Source organism: Ambystoma mexicanum, chromosome 1p (assembly GCF_040938575.1).
Source record: "Ambystoma mexicanum isolate Mex_15411 chromosome 1p, UKY_AmexF1_1, whole genome shotgun sequence".
NCBI lineage: Eukaryota > Metazoa > Chordata > Amphibia > Caudata > Ambystomatidae > Ambystoma > Ambystoma mexicanum.
In genome coordinates this window covers 728,670,554-728,689,826 of record NC_090921.1, presented here as the reverse complement: position 1 = coordinate 728,689,826, position 19,273 = coordinate 728,670,554, and the positions used below count along the sequence as shown (strand labels likewise).

General features: G+C 46.4%; 1 protein-coding gene and 1 long non-coding RNA gene across 5 annotated transcripts in view; one reads left to right on the top strand and one right to left on the bottom strand.

Moving 5' to 3' along the window:
- Positions 1-19,273, top strand: part of ADAM15 (ADAM metallopeptidase domain 15) — a 583,228-nt gene that overhangs the window by 110,968 nt on the left and 452,987 nt on the right. For all 4 annotated transcript variants that reach the window (XM_069650163.1, XM_069650162.1, XM_069650165.1 and 1 more), the window contains exon 2: positions 9,021-9,130. In XM_069650163.1, the coding sequence (XP_069506264.1) occupies positions 9,021-9,130 (110 nt within the window). The remainder of the gene's footprint in view (positions 1-9,020; positions 9,131-19,273) is intronic.
- Positions 1-19,273, bottom strand: part of LOC138579947 (uncharacterized) — a 96,386-nt gene that overhangs the window by 30,068 nt on the left and 47,045 nt on the right. The gene's annotated exons all lie outside the window — the stretch shown is intronic.

Genomic DNA, 19,273 nt, shown 5'->3' with positions numbered 1-19,273 from the left:
TCCTCTTCCGCTTGGAAGGTGGTGGGGATCCTGAGTGTCCTACGCCGCTATGGACACTAGGGGCAGGAGCCCCGGTGGACTCTGTACTAGGAGTGTGGGATTGCACACTCAGCATGGGAGTTGGTGCAGGCATTAGCTCAAGTGTGATGGTGTCCGGGGGAATGTCAGCAGGATGGACTAGGACCGGCACTGTCCTGGTTGGGTGTGTGAGAGGTGGGGTGTATGGAGCCGCAGCTGCCCCTGCAGCCTCCCCACCCTGCCTACTCTGGGCAGCAGATGACCTAGCTGCCCCTGATCCACGTGGCCTGATGACACCAACGTGCACCGGCGCACGTGGCCTAGACCTGCTGACCTGGAAGTCAGCCATGGAGTCAACCTGTGCCAGGTCTGGTGCCACAGTGGGCTGGTCCAACAAGGGCTGAGCATGGATGGTGTCAGCCACGTTACCCTCAACCAGGGGGGGGCATGGGTGTCCCTGACTGGTCCTCCACACATGGGGGGCTAGGGGCACCCTGCAAATCACGGCCACGTCCCCTACCGGATCCACCACGGCCACCTTTGCCACCCTTACGGCTTGGTCGCCTCCCAACCATGGCACTGATGTTATTGTGCGTATGGGGGTCGCTGTGAACTATTGTCCTAGGCAATTGGGGGTCAAAGGGGTTGGGTACCAGATGGTAATCGTACCCTAGTGCTCTAGCAAGGCTGTATGTCACCCCTGGGGAAAGATGACGGGTCATGCAACGCACAGGCACAACAAAAAAGGGAAGTAAGGTGCACGCAACCCCTCCTAGACCACGTGTGTGGAAAAATAAACCTGCACTATGCTGTGGCACCCAGAAACACAAGAATGAACGGATGCGTGTCACACGCAGCCTAGAATGACCTCTGAAGGGGTACGCGACACACGGGGCAAGCACAGATGTTAAATACGTGCGCGACTCACCATCTGCCAGGAAAAAAAGCGTGAAAAAGACGCACGTGTGCGCGTTGGCAACACCCCCGCCAAAAGAAGAATTGTACGCTGTCTGAGGAGACAGGACAACAGTAGAAGGGAACGCTGTTTGAGGAAACAGGCCCAGGAAAAAGAGGAAAAGAGAAAAAGCTGTCAGAGGTAACAGGGAGTACGAACTTGAAACGCTGTGAAGTAAATCGCGTGTGAACCGACAAGAAGTACAGATTTCACCCACTGGCTCTCCACGAAAAGCGCGTACAAGGAAATGGTGTTCTACACGTACCTTTTATACACACGTCACAGACGCGCATACGCGCTGAGGCCATTTCCACCAATTACACGCTTTGACACTCGGACGTGTATTTTTTTTTTTACACGCGCCATTCTCAACGGCCATGCCCGTGACATCATAGACGCACCTGGGGGCCTTTGGGCCAATGAATTAACGTACGTGTGCTGACGCGCTTACGCGCTAAGGGCCTTTCCGCGAATTACACGCAGACGTGCTGGATTTTCACGTGCCAAATCACTCTGTATAAAGCTGGCCACGCGTAAGCACACGGAAGACCACACTCCTGCCCAGAAGGCCGAATTACTGCCCCCCAGAGCCCCGAGCACGCTCCCACCTGCCATCTGCTGCTGCCTGACTGCCTGCTGCCCACGTGTCCTGCCATTTGCTGCCTGCACATCAGCCAGGGGTGCTGTTGCTGTGACCACCCCTGCTGGAACCGAAGACTCCCGACTGGGATACCATCGTTCCACAGCCCAGCCCCAGGACCCAGTTGCCCACCCACTCCTGCCTCTGGGGTTGCCATGTCGGGCACTGCATTATCTGGCACCAGTGGCAACCCACGGCCAGAGAGGCAGAGGGGCACCAGCTTCACTGCCACCGAAGTTGGTGTCCTGGTGAAGCATGTCCTGGGGCAGTATGATGCCCTCTTTGGAAGGTTGCGCGCCGACAAGGAAGGACGGACTCGGATCTGGACAGACATCCTGACTGCCATCAACGCGGAGGGGGTGGCAGTCCGACTATTCCATCATGTGAAGAAGCGCTGGGAGGACTTCAGGTCCAGGACCCTCAAGAAGGCCCGGCGCCTCCTGAAAGCAGCGGATGCTAAGGGGCGCTGGGGCCACTTGTCGGAAGATCAGATGAGGGTCCTGGAACGCATATCTCCAGCGCCCCACGTCCAGGTCCTTGAGAGACAGACCCGTCTGGAGTCGAGCGGTAAGTGTACATGCATACTGATTGTAAGCTGTGCGTGTGGTGGTGTGGCAGGAGTGTGCAGGTTGCACATGTGGTTTTATGTGGCCAAGTATGGGGGGGTACAGGGCCGTGAGGTTGACACATGCGAGGGCTCTCATGTGTGACACATGGATGGTGCTTGTGTGTGTAGGTTTGCATGGCAAAGGATGTGGAAGAATGATTGGCAGGTGTGACATGGATGCCGATCTGAACACTGCGACAGTTGGCGGAGGTGTACACATGCATGAAAGTGTGGTGGTGTGTGTGCATGTGTAGTGCACTCCCTGTGTCGCATGTGATGTCTGGCTCACCTTTGCCTGGTCATGCTGTTGTATGTGTATGGATGGTGCTGGCTGTTGTGATATGGCTGTGGTATAGCTCATGTGCGGAGGGCAGGAGGACCCAGGATGGGAAGTGTCTTCCGTGTGGCAGCGGTTGGGCCACGCCATAGATGCGGAGCGGCAGCAGGCAGAAGAGGCACGGCTCACGATGGTCAGGGCGGAGAACTCCATGCGGAGGGCCCTGAGGCGGGCCGAGTGCCTCGAGGCAATCCGCAGGGAGTTGGAGGAGAACATGTCGTCGTCCCTGCGGACCCTGGGGGCCATGGAACAGGACCGCCTCCGGGACATTGAGCAGGAGTTCGATGATGCCCTGGCCCGCAACATCCAGAAGTGAGCCGTTGGACTAGCCCGCTGCCATTGTATATAGTTAATTAGTGTTCGGTTTTTATTTTATTTTTTTAATTTGGGGCGCTTGGACTATGCCCCACTTTTTTGTATATAGTTATTAGTTAGGTGGGTTTTATTGTAGGTTTCATTTACATCGTTGGGATCATGGACCCTGGATTTGCTCTTTGTACATAGTTTGACAGTGGATTTGTGGCCTTCATCTTTTATTATTTTTTCACCATGGAGCAATGGATTTTCACTTTACTTTCCCTTTGGATTTGCTTTGTTGGACGGTGACTTTGGACACAATTTCATTACGGTTATTTGGAATTCCCATTTTCATTATTTATTATTTTTGTGGACATGCTGCATTTTGATTTTTGTTGCCATTATTGTTTGTTTTGATTTCATTCACTTCATTTACACTGTAATACATTTTTGTTTCTTACTTCAATGTGTGGACTTCTCTCATTGGTTTCATGCCTGCTACAATGTGGGTTTTCACAGTCATGTGTTGCCATTGTGTGGGTCTGACGGACTTGTACTCATGCGCATACTGTATTTTTGTTATCTATCATGTAATGGGTATTTCAATTTTGAATGGATGTAAAGCTTGGTTGGGTGTTTGGACTGAGGTGGCGTGGGGTGTGATTTGGGTGGGCATAGGAGCCTGGGATCTGGATTGTGATGACGTGTTGGCTGGGGGACATGTGTGGGGGCCTGCTGGCAGGTGCCCCGCACTGCTGGGGGGTGGGGGTGCAGGGGGACATGAGTGGGGGCCTGGTGGAGGGTGCCCCTGACTGGTGGGGGGTGGGGTGCTGGGAGACATGAGTGGGGGCCTGGTGGAGGGTGCCCTGCACTGCTGGGGGGTGGGGGTGCAGGGGGACATGTGTGGGGGCCTGCTGGAGGGTGCCCTGCACTGCCTGGGGGTGGGGGTGCAGGGGGACATGAGTGGGGGCCTGGTGGAGGGGGCCCTGCACTGCCGGGGGGTGGGGGTGCAGGGGGACATGAGTGGGGGCCTGGTGGAGGGTGCCCTGCACTGCTGGGGGGTGGGGGAGCAGGGGGACATGTGTGGGGGCCTGCTGGAGGGTGCCCTGCACTGCCTGGGGGTGGGGGTGCAGGGGGACATGAGTGGGGGCCTGGTGGAGGGTGCCCTGCACTGCTGGGGGGTGGGGGTGCAGGGGGACATGAGTGGGGGCCTGGTGGAGGGTGCCCTGCACTGCTGGGGGGTGGGGGTGCAGGGGGACATGCGTTGGTGGGCAGTAGTGCAAGGTGACATGTGGGTTGGCTGGGGGGCATGGGCATGGTGGATGGGCTGCCTGCGGGACATGTGCAGGGTAGTCCCCTGTGGTGTGGGCCGCCTGCAAGGGCCGTGGAGGGTGTAGAGGGAACACCTGGGAGGACCCACACGGGCAATTCACGTGTAGTGCTCCCCGCGCACCCCTGAAATACACGTACCCTGATGGAATCGCATGTGATACTTCCCCCGCACCCCTAAAATACACGTACCCTGATGGAAACGCGTGTGATACTTCCCGCACACCCCTAAAATACACGTACCCTGCTGCTTTTGCGTGTGAAACTTCCCGAGAACCACTGAAATATACGTTCCCCGCTTGGCGTTTACTGTTTGGCAGCCCTGTGAACTGGTCCAGGGTTAGCGCAGCACTTTGCGATGATTTGGGAATTTTGAAGGCTTTTCCTTGCGCGAGGGCGTTCTTGGGGGCGTAACTGGCCCTGCTGCAGGGTCGCTGCGCCACTCTGCGCCACGGCTGGTTTTTGAGGCTAAAATCCATGAATACGCTGTGCGATGAAAAGGATTTTATCGCACGCGGCTGGCGCAGTGTATCGCACGGGGACACTGTGCGCCAGCCGCGTGCGCCACTTTTGTGCGAATTTCTATGAATTACCCTGTATATTTATATGCCAAGGTGGTTTGTGTTGATTCTGATTATGTTACCCTTAGCTGTTAGAAAAACCCCAGTGTCACTCTGCATTCAAACCACCTGATATTGATTTGGGTTGACAGAGTGTGGGGGGAGGTACGGGGGCAGACTATAGTGCCCTCTTATTTTTACTTATGCAGGTGAGATAACAGTACACTTTTCAGCTGGGCCAGTTTGCTCCAACCCCCACGTTCCAAGTTAAATATCTTTCTGTAAAAATGTATTTGTAGATTTAAAAAGTCATTTCCGCGTCTTTATTCCTTCTATACCCTATCACCGAACTGTGTACATTTTAACTATGCTTTAAATATATAAAACCTAGTTAGCTTCGTGCAAGACCTATGTCTGATTGTGGCATAAACCTGTATTATTCCTTGAGCCCTGTCATAGCTGTTAATAAGAGAAACCAGCGTTTGAAAAATGCCTTTGGCGGTGGTAAGGTCGATCTAAAAAACACATTGGGAAACGGGTAAACAAAAAAATATCAAGGTGAGATAGTAGAAAAACAGGGGCATCCTTGCAATGAGGAATGAGGGAATACACCCCTCTCCCCTTAAAGGAGAAGGAGAAAAAGAACAGCACCCACCTCAGCGCGGCCACCTCACTGCATTTGGAGCATTGGCCACAACACATTTTTTTTCAAGGGGATGGGGGGCTGCGGGTCATGGTTTAAAAATACATAATGCATCAAAAAGACCACTGCTACAAGATGGGAACTGGACCAGAATGTATTTATTCATTTGATTTTGTATAGCGCCGAGCGGCCCTTGGGAATCGTAGCGCTTGTTACAGAATGCTTGCTGATTACAGAGATTAGTTACATAGAGGATATGCAGTGTGCTTGGTCTGCTTACATACTGGTGCAGACGTGAAACGCATGTTACAGGTTATTTACAAAGGTTACAGTTGATTCTATTATGCTCAAGAGTACAGGAGTTTATAGCAAACAGACTGGTCCATGATCACCCTATTTCATAATGTTTCTACTTCCTGTTTATGCATTACCCATGAGCATCAGCTTGGTACCCATTCGTTCTCTTCATCGCCACTTCCCTCCTACCCTCAAAAGACTCTCCTCGCCACCAGCCTCAGCCGGCTGCTGAAAAATGGCAATTTCTGCACCTTCAGTACTTCACAAAACACTGAATTAAACTTCAATGAAGACACCATTGCAATGTTTTTGTGCGTAATGTATCGTTATGGCACGGCACTTCAAATCAATAAGTGGTTTCAGTTTGGGGCTGTGATTGGTTTGATAGGCCACAATGCAGAGTGCTTTAAATGGAAAAAAAGAAGGGCAGGTACTTGCCAATCTATGTTTTAAGTAGGCCGGGGATCACACCGGTAACGTCTAAAAACTGCTCTTGTGCCGGGGCCCGGCCTGCTTTCCCTGACCCAGTTCTATGAAATTCCCCCGGTCTTTATCACCAAATCATGTACTTCTCTATTTTTGTCACTTTCTAAGTGTGTCTTGCTCTGTGCGTTTCACTGTCTATTTGTACCACTTCCTATTTGCCTCTCTGCCCACGTTCCACCGCCCCAATCATATGCATCCTATCCTATCTCACCCTGTCTAAGTCCCTTTTTTCAGAGCTTGGCCCTTGGGACTCTGAAACATTACAATCATGGATTCCAAACAAAAACTGAGTTTAATGGGGTACTTGTGAATCATTCTCTGGACATTTGATTCTGTCAGCCTAATGCAGTCACCTCTCAAAATCGTACATCAATCACAGACTGGGTGCGCACTGTTTTGGCCTCAATATCGTGATGCATAACATGTGTGAAGGAAAAGGAGGGTCAGAAAGGAAACTAATACTTTACAAATAGCTATGATCTATGGCTAAACTAAGGCGCTTAAAGAGAAAAGTCGCTGATAAACTCTCACAATCCTCATTGAAACCTGCTGAGGGGCACATGGTTACTGCATAAATTAAACCATAAGCGGATAAGCGTACAGCTGGACTCCAACCCTGATCATCTTAATGAGGTGCACTGCAGACCATTAGATTTGTAACTTGTCTGCAAACCTGACCATCTGAAAGTAGCTCTGCAGATTTGACAGAGGGCAACCTATCACGCCTGCTCCTTGGTTTTCTTCCCTCTGCAAATTGCATAGAGAAGAGCACTCTCCCTAACAACAGTATGTTAGCAGTTCCTAGGCCCTACGGTGACCAGATTTAAAAAGAAAAAACCGGGACAGGGCAACTAACATAAAAGTAGGACTAACCCTTGAAAGTGGCTGTCAAGCCATTACACTTCAGTAGCGTTTGGAGGAGAAGGGGAGAAGGGGGTTTAAGTGTTTCTGTTCAAAGAAACACATATTCTAATTAATTTATCACAAACTATCACTATCTTAAATGGTAAAATGCAGCATTTCTTCTGTGCGAGATTGTGCATTCCTGCCTGCCAGCTATAAAGACCTACAAAAAACCGGGACCACTGCAGTTTCCAATGCGAACATAATCTTGCGAAAAGGGGACAGAGCACCAAATACTGGAACAGTCCCGGCAAAACTGGGACGTCTGCTCACCCTAGCACCCCCCAGCTCCCATGCAATTTCTGCTTGCTTGCACTACAAAGTTCAAATGCATGGAAATTCAGGTGAACCCAAGTTTCAGTGCATTCTTTAAACCGCTTTGTAGTGCAATCGTAAATGCGCTCTGCCATGTATGTGCATGGAATGAGACATTTCCATGAATTCCTATAGAATCTACCAGCTTTTAACAATTGCTAAAAGCTTGCAGATTCCAAAGGGATCTAATGCATATCTGCCATCATCGGAATCAGATGCTGGCAGATATGCGTTGTTTTTGAAAGATGGAGCAGATAGGCTGGTGGACACGTAGGTTTTGTCCTGGGTACCCACCCAAGCCAATCAAAACCTGGAGAGATAAACGAGGGAAAAAAATATGCATATGGTTATTGCTTTTGATTTACCACTCTGCGAGATTGAAACATGACCCCCTAAATCTGGCCCAATTTTTGCAGATAAGGCACAGCAAGAATACATGATTTTGGTCCCAGATCAGACATTTTGCCTAAGTGGTGAAACCAAGATTTGGGACCAGTGAGTGATTTAAGCACTTTGCCACATATCTTCCGAGTAAGTATATGTTGAAGGTTGGCTTTGAAAAGATTAAACAATAGCTGTAGAGCAATGCATTAAAAAGTACACACATTACATAAACAACTTTTGCTCAAGGTCCATTTGTTTGATTTTTTTTGTGTGATTTTTCTAACACAATTTCACTGCAAAAAAAGACGGGGCGGGGAACCCCTTGCAGCCTTCCCAACCCCACCTTAATAAATACCTAAACCCAACTCCCATCTATATTTGCAGCAAAATATGTTCTTTTACCCATCCTGACTAGAAGATCTCATTAAAAGCCTTCAAAAGTGTGTACGCTTTTCAAACTGCTTTCACAGTGAAAGTAAATGTAACACAATGTAAAGTGATCTAGAGTCTACACACATCATGCGATGTTATGCCCTCCTCCCATTTATTATCACCTCCCTTCACACTTCTTATTGGACAACAGTCCTTCCCCTGGCACACCTGCGCCTGGGTTAACAACCTCAAATCGCCCTTATTGTAATGCTTTGCTGACACAGAGCAAAACTTGAGTGGGATCAACTGTGCCAGGCTGTGCGGTACTGTGCTTGGACGTTTTACAGGGCAAAGTGTGAACGCCAAGCAGGAAAAGCTATGGACAGCTGACGTGTGCGGGACGCTTGCATGCACGCATGCTTCAAGAAGTCCTGGCCCTCAATACGACCAAAATAAGTAGTGCAGGTCCTGAGGGCTGATAGATGCGGCCCATTTAAACCACTCACAATGCCCACCATTTACTGCTCCTGACACTGCCGACTAAGGGACTTTCTTGGTCTGCCTGTGTACGAGTGCCCACACTTCTTATGCCACCCTTTTCTACATTTTTCACACTGACCGCCAATCCCATCTGTTCACTGTTTACCAGGGCCATTTTCTTACACTGCCAATCAGTGCCAGCGTCCTCCCCATGCTGCAGTACCAGCTCCGTACACGGCCCACCATTACCACTCGATCTTTTCAGGCGGCTGTGAAGATTGTTGATGCGGCCCTAGATTATTCTTCAGTTCCTCCTTCTCTTCTGATTAAATCACATTGATGTTACTAGTAAGTTGCCATCACTTGTCCGATTCTGACCGATTGCTTTACTCCGCAGGTGGCGCGTCCCAGAGCAGTTCCCAGCAGGAGGAGACTCCGCCGTTCACGGAAACCGTTCCTTGGGTCTTGTTGGAGGGCCAGAGGGTGCCGCTGCAGGAGGCTCTGAAGGTAAGGAATGGGGCCTGTCCTCTGCGGTTTTCTTGAATGGCTCCCTATTCCCCTTCCCCTACCCCCAAGGAAATCCTATAACTGCCCCACCGGTGCCTGTTTCCCTGACCTCTCGGCTTGACTCGCAAGCAGGCCTTTGCTTCAGGCTTGACCTTCCTGGGAATTCCCTGGTATGTCAGCCTTTGAGCAGGCACTTGGTGTGCTCTGACCTCGTCTTCCTATCCGAATCTTTGCTAGTGGTAGTATCTGCATCCTGCTCACCTGCTCACCTGTGATGTGCTGACTGCTGCGTTCCTGGTCATTGAAGTGGGAGGTTTTCTGGTTCATATGGAAGCTCGCCATTCCTCCCTGGTGAACACGCTTCTCGCTTGCTGTAGACCTCCCACCTCTAACCTAGCTTGTTCACCTTTCTGTTTTTGTTATATGTCCAGATAAGGCCAGGAGATACTTGTTGTCTTTGCATGTTCACCTTGCACGTGTCATTCCCATTTTGCCTTAGTTACTTTTCATGGCTCTGGCATCCACAGCCAGTGCTGTCTCTGCCATTAAGATGGCCGCTGGACAGGAAGGAGGATGAGCTGTCGGCACCAGTATGACACTTGAAAGGCAGAAATGTAGTGGCTGAGATTGATCGTTACTCGTAGCTCAGTGGATAGATACCATCAGGCACTTCATACATTATGTTGTGTTTTATTGTTATTTATTGTGTATAGGCAGTAACGTAAACCTCTTTTTGGAATTTAGGAGTAAAACAATTTCTTAGGCAGTAAAAGCGTACTCTTGAATACTGGCTTGCATAATTTATATATTTTAATGTGAAAAAATAGGCATTCTTCTTGCGAGCCAGTATAGAATAGGCCATTTTAGCTAACAAGCTACACGTGCCGCAGAAGCAGCCAGTGGCCATCCGTGGAAGTTCACTTCCACTTTAAAGCCACTGGGGCATACATTGTGGAATGCACATTAACTCAAAAATATATACACACAGGCATAGACAAATACTATTTTGTGGCGATAAGTATATACTTTTGAGCTACTTTACATACCCATAATGTGTTGCTCATTGGCATTTCAGTGCTAGATATTGTGTATTTCTTTGCTTTATTCGACATGATCTGGTCCACTGTGTAGAGTGAGGTGAAAAGAAAGCCCTTAAACCATAGCAAAACCCAGGGGGGTGTGTTCTCTATGAAAAGAGCCATGCATAAGATGGGAAGAGAGCTCTGTGACTTGGGCATGCTCCAATCTCTGTATGTAAACCACAGTCCACAGGTTAGAATTTCACTAAATTAATGGAACGGCTGGATGTGTCTGCTGTAAGATTCGTGGGTAGCCTGCAGCAGACTGGTTTTAATCGTTATGAAATAGCTCAGGGGGTAATATCCGCTAGAGAGATCTGTAACTAATCTAAAGGTAAACGGTTCACATGTATATAAATGGAGCAGAGAAGTCATGAAAAGCAGCAAAGGATGTGATGTTTAAATAACACCAAAGAGAAGAAAAATCTTGAGGTTACCATTTATCTGGCCCCAAAGGCGCCAAAACGTGTGACGTTATGTTAAGGGAGAGCAACAGGGAAAATGATGTTTCAAAGTCAGGGGTCCAAGCAGACACTGGGACCAGCGGCGTGTCCGGGGAGTGGCCTGGGGTGGCGGGTGCTACCCCTGGAATCTGATTGGCCACCCCAGGTGCCAACCCCTTATCCTAAACTATGATAATTATGTGTGTGCGCTTGTACTTCATGCCACCCCTGCATAAGTCAGTGCCCCACTTGGGTCACCCCAGTCAAAAGAGTCAGGTCTGGACAGGCCACTGACAGGGACCTTATGTTAGCACTGTGAGACCTTAACGCTGGTTGTGGTCTCACAGAGCATTGCACCCAGTTCTTACGGTCATACCTGAAGCCTTCCACAGTTCTGCAGGCCATGTGTGAGGTGTTGTACCCTGTTCTGGGCTGTGTTCGTTCTGAAGGCCATCTTTAGAGTATTTTCCAGTGATGAAGTGTTTTGTCCTGTTCTGGTGCCCGTATCTGGTGCCTTGTCCATTTCCGGTGGAATATCTGCAGTTCCATACCTACCTCTGAAGGCTATCTTCGGTCTATTGTTCAGTTCTGGAGGCCATCTGAAGAGTATTGTGCCCAGTTTTACAGGCCACATCAGTAGTATTGAGTCAGTTCCAGAAGCCGTATCTCAAGTATTATCACCTGTTCTAAAGGTGTATTGTTCTGTTCTGGAGGGCAGTGGGGTATTCAAGAGCCCAATTCTGTTAGCCGCATATTTTTCAGTTATGTAGTCCACATCTATTGTCTAGTTCTTGAGGCCACATTCTGAGTATACTTGGGCGGCCATATCTATTGTACTGTGCTGCTCTGGAGGCAGTATGTGAAGTATTGGGTCCCATTCTGGAGGCATCAGCTCCTGTTAGTTGAATTGGAATATGTCTTTTGGTCGAATTGCGACTGGTCAAATTATTTTACAGAATTTTCTTACTGTTTATTTACCGCATAGAGGTAGATTCGGGGTTGGGATTACGAAAAATAATGTGGTTAAAGAAGATTGAGGTATTCAGAAATTCGACCAAAACACACAGATCCCAGTCTTGTGTCCAATTTTGGAGTGTTGCCCAGTTCAGAAGGCCACATCTGAAATATTCAATCTCGGTCTGGGGCATTATTTGCTGTTTTGTGCAGTTCTGCAGGTCAAATGTATTTGCATGTATTTGGTTGTTTGTCAGACACTTTGTACCATAAAGGTTGTGCAAAGGACAGCAGTGCAGGTAGCTGAGGCAGTTATAATTGGCCGTTTCTTTACATGGTTACATGAGTGTACTTGCAAGAGCAGATGGTTGTTGGATGGGTGGAGTAGTGGACCATAAAAAGGAGATATTTAATAACCGTAAACACGAAATAGGCATTGAGCCAGTTATTTACACAGCTGCAATTTACATATGTGCTATGTGGGTGGGGCAGTCAGAGGGAGAGGGATTCTAGATAGGAGCTTGAGGACGTCCCTTCGCAGGTGAGCAAATGAGGTTTGAACCTGGGTTTGAATATTTTCGCAGTTTCGATTGCTTAGATGTCCAGGGGGAGAGCATTCCAGCAATGGAGACTAATCATGAGGAGGAGTGTGTGTGGGAGGTGGATTATAGAGGTCGGAGGAATGATTGGTTATTGCGAGTTGAGGAGTGTGGGGCTGTTGGGGGGATTGTAAATACAGATGCAATCAGTATGCTAGTGGGGCGAATGCCATAACTTGATTTGAAGACGAAAAGTAGAAACTTCAAAGGGAGTGATTTTATATTCAAAGCCAACGGGAAAGGATCTGAGAAGATTGGAAAGGGCCTGTGTGGAAAAGTGTAAGAACTTTGTTGAGTATAGTGAAGCAGTCGAGGGGAAGGCCCAGGATTCGGCTACAGGTATAATCAAGATGACTTGGGACCAGGGTAGAGGCCAGTGTTTTTGGCTGCATAGTGAGTGAGGTGCAGACAGATGTTCTTGATGTTCAGAAGGTTAATCCTGGCAGCAGTGGCAGTGATTGCATTTGAGTTTGCTGCCAAAGAGGACTCAGATGTGAAGCGGTCCTGAGGAAAAGAGATGGGGGATGGGAGAGTATGATTGACCTGGAGAAAGAGGACTTATATCTTGAAAGTGTTAAGCTTCAGTCATTGGGCAGCCATACAGTGATGGATTGTGGAGAGGCAGTTGCTTTCTGATGCGCTCCAAGATGTCAAGGGTGAAGGAAGGAAAGGAGAAGTAATCTGTGTGTAATTGACGAGCAGGTGGTAGTTGTATCCAAAAGAGGACATTAATTAACAAGGGATGAGGTATAGCAGGAGGAGAGGAGTGGGCCCACGGCTGATCCTTGTATGACCTGCCCTGCCTGAACGGGGGGGGGGGGGGGGAGAGAAGCTCAGGAGATGGAGAAGAAATGGTTGGAGGGATGTGAGGCCAGTCACGTGAGCATGGTGTCGTTAAAGCCAAGGCAGTGTTTGAAGAACGCAGATGATTCACAGTATCAAAGGCTCTAGAGATTGAGTAGAATGAGGTTGGATGAGAGGTGGGTGTATAGGGCAGAGGTAAGAACGTTTGGGACTTGTATAAGGTCAGATTAGTGGAATATTGAATCTGAAAACATAGATTGGGTGGAAAGGGTTTTTTCTTGAGTACTGTATCCAATCCTGGAGGCGCTATCAGGAGTATTGTCAGTTGTGGAGATCCTAGCTCCTGAAGAGTATGACCAGACTGTAGGCTAGCATTCCATAGGCGGGTGACCTGCTGGTAATGGCTAAGCAAGTCCTAGTATCTGAATCCAAAAGAGAGTACACTGAAGAGACAGAAGGGAGGGGACAAGATAGAGGTGCTCAGATGCAGGAAGGTACAGGAGATTGCATTTTCCAGCAGCAGAGAGGAGCCTTGAATCGATGGTCATGATGTGAACCTTGCAGTGTGCGGCATAGCAGATATGAGACAGGAGGGATATCATTGGGAGTCACACTGGAACATATTTTGCCATGTTAGGGGTGTAAAATGCATAAGCAGTTTCCAGCAAAATTGATGTTTAAAAATTAGCAAAAGAAAGGAGCAGTGATCCCAGAAACATGCAATTAAAGCATGATAGGCCTGCATGTGAAAGTAGCAAAGACATGTGCAGTGCTGACTGGCGCCGTTCTTTGCGACAAAGTGAGTAGGCGGAATGGGCCTGTGGTCCTTCTCTGGCACAGTGAAGGGCATTTAGCCCTATTCCTATGGATGGGCCTCAGGGTCCTTATTCAATCTTCCGATGTTCAAACTATTCTACAGCCCGCCAGTGAATAGTATGACAATGTGTTCTCACTGCAGAGGGCCCCCACTGGCCAGGAAGTGCTGTCTAGGGCTCAGCAGCTGCCAAAATGGAGTCTGCATTGAATCTGGGAGCCATGTTCAGCCTTGACCTTCCAGTGATGTTTAAGAACCAACCTTAAACTATCAGCAATGTCTAGGGCGTGGTAGTAGTCTGGTAGTGACCTCTAGAGCCTTAAACTAGCCTGGTGCCAATGTTTAGACCCTGGCAATGATGTTTATGTCTGACACCAGCTTGGCAATGCTATCGGCTGGTGTACAATGATCTTGCAATCATTTTTACAGCCTGACCCCCATGCAGTAGCAACTGCATTGGGTGGCACTAGATATAAAGCTATTGTTTTGGTATTGCAGCCTACATGCCTCGCCCGATTTAAGTACCAAATGGGAGCGCACTAGTGGGACTGCAGCAGAGACAATCACACTGTGAAAACTACACAGTTAAAAAGCCACATGTAAATTGGCCGCGATGAAAAGCGCGGTAAGTGACCTCAGCACCATCAGCCTTACCATATGCCAAAAAGAGTGGCATCCATTGGCTGATGGCCAGTAAGGCACCTCTGATCACATAGGTGCCTTGGGTATTTTAATAGATGTCACGAGGAGTTTAGTGCCAGCAGAAGCATCTATAGGCTATACTTTTTTGGTGAACAGTTCTTTTTATTAAAAGTTTGAAGCCATCATATAATGTTACAAACAAATTACCCCCACCTTCTCTCCCTTCAACCACACACACCAAACAAAAACAGGTTCAATGCAAGTCCAAGAATCTCCCCCCCCTATCTCATCAAAAAGCTTGGTCTTCCTTTGTCGATGGTAAATAACCCTTTCAGTCAATAACATTTTCCAAAGATCATGAGACCACTCATCAAACGTTGGGTGTTTCACCAATTTCCAATCTCGCAAGAACACTTTTTTGGCAACTCGCCCTGCTCTGAAAAGCCGACATTTGTGAGGGTAGGACAGATCCCCCAAAAGTGTTTCCTCCCCTAGAATCAATGTCCCATAATCAAAGTCCAGGTTTATTCTTAACACTTGGTTAAAAATCTTTGTTATTTCAGCCCAGAAGTGTCTAACCTTATTGCACCCCCAAAGCATGTGCTCCATCGAACCCACTGCTTACAACCCCAGCAAGCCTCAGAGTCTGTAATACCCCGTTTGAATAATCTCTGTGGAGTCCAGTACACACTATGATTTTAATTTGTCTGACCCTCTCGCCCAGGTTCAGATATGTTAAGGGAATGCTCTTACAAATGTCCTCCCACCTACTTTCAGTCATTCCGGAGTCTGATTTACTCACCCAGGTATTGATCAAGTCAACATTTTGCTCTCTGCTACTCTTTAAAAAGGTATACAATTTTGAAGCCAGGTGATCTGTTCTTTCGAAGTTTAGGATATGTGCACCCACATTGTTTGCATTCATGGGTTTTTGGGGATCCAACAATGTCTTTAACAAATGGAATTCAGCCAATGTGCCCTCCCTAATATCCTTCTCTGATTGCAGTTTCTTAAACGTTATCCACTTCTTGTCCTCCAATAGATCCCACAGCTAACTCACTCCACCCATGAACCAGCGAGGCCAAAAGATCATCTTCTCATTGTGTTTCACTTCAGGCTTAAACCCTATAGACGGGTCCTCTGAGTGGAGAGGCGCAAGACCAAGTCATTCTGACATTTTAGTCCAGCAGTCCCTCTAGAATTCTATCTGAGGTGATTTCCCATTCATTTTAGGATTTATTTGGTAAATCCTCAAGGAAAGGTAGCATGTGTCTACCTGTAAATGCAAGGTGGAAAGAGGAATAATTGGGAACATTCATTCCAGTTGTAACTTCTGTAACTTCAAGGGTGGTGGTTTTCTAGTTTGCAACGTCCTGTCCATATCATTCCATGTGCTCTGTCTTGTAGGTTAGGGGTTCATGCTCAGGAGGTAGTAAATCAGTGGTGTTATATTCATCTTTATGGCATTCACATTGCTTCATAGCAAGAGTTTCATAACACTAAATATATCTTCAGATCAGATATCAACTCCTTTGCATTCTCCTTCATCAAATGGTTCACATCATTTGTTAACCATATACCAAGTGAGTTCATTCTTTTAGGACACCACTGAAATACAAGGCCTGATACATCATTTGCTTTTGTTTCCTGTGAAGCAGCCATGGCCTCAGATTTTTACCAATTTATATTGTACCCAGAAATCCTTTCAAAGTCGTCTATTTGTTCCATGAGTGATGGTTATGATGACTTGAAATCTTGACGTACCATTAGAAGATCATCGACATACAGCCACAGCTTTTGTTCCAGCCCTCCATATTTTATACCAAATTTCATGATTTCCTAAGGAGCTCGCCAGGGGTTCCATAGCTATTACGAACAATAAAGGTGAGAGAGGAAAGCTTTGTGTAGTACCCCTTCCCAATTCAAATGGCCCAGAGATAAGCCTGTTTGTATTCATCACCACTGAAGGTTTGGTATATAACGGTTTGATCCAATTCATATAGTTCGAGCCAAATCCCAGTCTTCTCGTTTTGACAAAAAGTTAGTTCCATTCAATGCGATCAAATGCTTTCTCTTCATCCAGGGATAACGTAACCACCTTGGTCTTCAGCTTACAACTCTCAAGCAACCTTAGGAGCAGGTTCCTCATGTTCACTGTAGCATGTTGATTGATGTATATCAATTTTGGTAGAACTAATTCCAATCGTCGGGCTAAGCATGTAGCCAGTATTTTGTTGTCCAAATGATGGATCTGTAGCTACTCGGGTGGTTTACACTTTTCCAGTAATACCAAGATTGTTGCGTGACAAACAGAGTTCGATAAGAGGCCTTCATCATGATAGGATTGAAACATATCCTTCATAAGGTGCAACACACATTCTGGCATAACCCGGTATAATTCTACAGGTAAACCATCTGGACCTGGGCACTTCCCTGTGTTTATGTAGAAAGCCTCTTTCCTCAAGTCCTTCTTTGATACTTCCGACTCCAAGGACACCACTCAGTATCTGTCAACGTTGGAGTCCGTGCAAACTCAAGAAAGACTGCTAAATGCTCGGTGTCATCTGTTTTTTAAAGAGTATAGATGACTAGAAAAACTCTTTAAATACCAGCAAAATAAACAATGAAGGTCGCGACTCGGAAATTAAACTGCGCTTCTCTGAAAATTAGTATCTATGTAAGAATCAGATTAAACAAATCTAATTTGTGAGATGTTGATCTCTTTAATGATAGCCGACAAGTGCGCTATAGTCATAAGCCAAAAAATTATAAAAATCATATTACAAACAGCATATGTCATTTTCAATTGTTATGAGGGTGGTCCAAACAACCCATAAACACAATCAAAGCATTAATATTGTCCAATTACAAATATATACATTATTAAATCAACATGTCATATTGTTGATAAAGAAGATCAACCGCTTGTAACATAAAATTAAGTATAAATAAATCATCATGCATACCAAAATAAAGATAAAAATTGAAAATGTTAAAATTAAAAAGAAAAAGGGAGAGAGAGAAAAGCTAATTAAGAATAAGCACAGCTTTGCTACTAATTTGATTAGACCATCGTACAGAATGAAATGAGACCTTGTTGATGGGTTTTTAAGAAATTAAGAAAAGATAATGCTAATGTTATTGTGTAATGGGACAATGATGTTCTTGTACTAAATTAGTTTTTCTCTCCCTTTTTATTTTAACATTTTCAATTCATATCTTTATTTCGGTATGTATGATCATTTCTGTATACTTCATTTTATGTTACAAACGGTTGATCTTTGACAACAATATGACATGTTGATTTAATAATTTATATATTTGTAATTGGACAATATTAATGCTTTGATTGTGTTTATGGGTTGTTTTGACTACCTCATAATAATAGAAAATGAAATATACAGTTGCAATATGATTTTTATTATTTTTTGGCTTATGACTATAGTGCACTTATTAAGCCTTGATAACGACCTGGGGTCGGCTTAGCGCTATCATTAAAGAGATCAATATCTTACAACTTAGATTTGTTTAATCTGATTCTTATATAGATACTAATTTTCGGAGAAGCGCAGTTTAATTTCTGAGTTGCGACCTACATTGTTTATTTAGTTTATATTAGTGGATGGGGCAGAAACACTGCCCCCATAGACTGCAGCTATCCAGCATTTTCATGTTACGTAGCTAACTTTGACTATAACCCGAGCGCACCAGTCCCAGGCAAGCCCCAGACGATATACACTGTATTTCTCCTGGAGTACTGCAGCTAGTTTCAGATTTACAACTAAAATTATGACAGATTACCTCTTGAATAGAGAGGAGGACAGGGTACCACTTTTCTCCCCAGGAGGTAGTACCGCTAACGCTTTTAGAACAGGGACAAAACAAATGTAAGAAGCACAGTTTGATTTCTGAGTGGCGGTCTAAATTATTTATTTTGTTTGAATTAGGGTATAGGGGCAGAATCCCCATCACCCGTAGATTGCAGATATCCAGCATTCTCATATAACGTAGCTAACTTGACTATAACACGAGCGCACCGGACCCAGGCAAGCCCCTGACGATATCCACTCTTTAAATTCCAGGTTGATCATCGCCGGATCATACATGATCTTTCCAGAAGTATCTCTAATTGCACAAATCACCCTCTAATTGTCTTGCATTCGCAAACGATGAGCAAGCAGATGGTAACGTTTCTCCTTCTTGATAGGTGCAGCCTGTCCGAAACAGAGCCTTTTCAACGTTCTCCGACAGGAATTTATCAAATTCATATTTTTGTTTCAACCGCAATGTTTTCTTTCCTTCTGTCGGGCTGATCATTATTTCCTTATCCAGATCTGCGATGGTGTCCCCCAAGTTTTTTATCTCTTTTTCTTTAGACATTCTCTTGCTGCACGAGAGGCCAATCAGTATACCTCGCCTATAACACTTGAAAGTTTCCCATGTAGTCGCTATACTTTTCTTTCCATTCTTGTTTGTTTTTATGAAAAATTCTTCTCTGCAAGTTTCGTAATTACGTCGTCGTCTTCCAATAAGGATGTATTCATTCTCCAAATGTTGGATTGCCTAATAGTAAAATCACGTGAGATATCGAGTATGACAGGAGTGTGGTCAGAGATGTGAATATCCCCTATCCCCCTGATGCGAAAGAACTGGTTAATCGCCCGTCATGAGTATCATGTCTATATGAGATTATGTACCATAGGACCCGGAGTGAAAGCTTTATTCCTTGTCTGTTGGATGTTAAGATCTCCAGAGATCCATCAGCTGATACTCATCCATCAAGTTTCTAAGGCCAATCGATTCCCTTC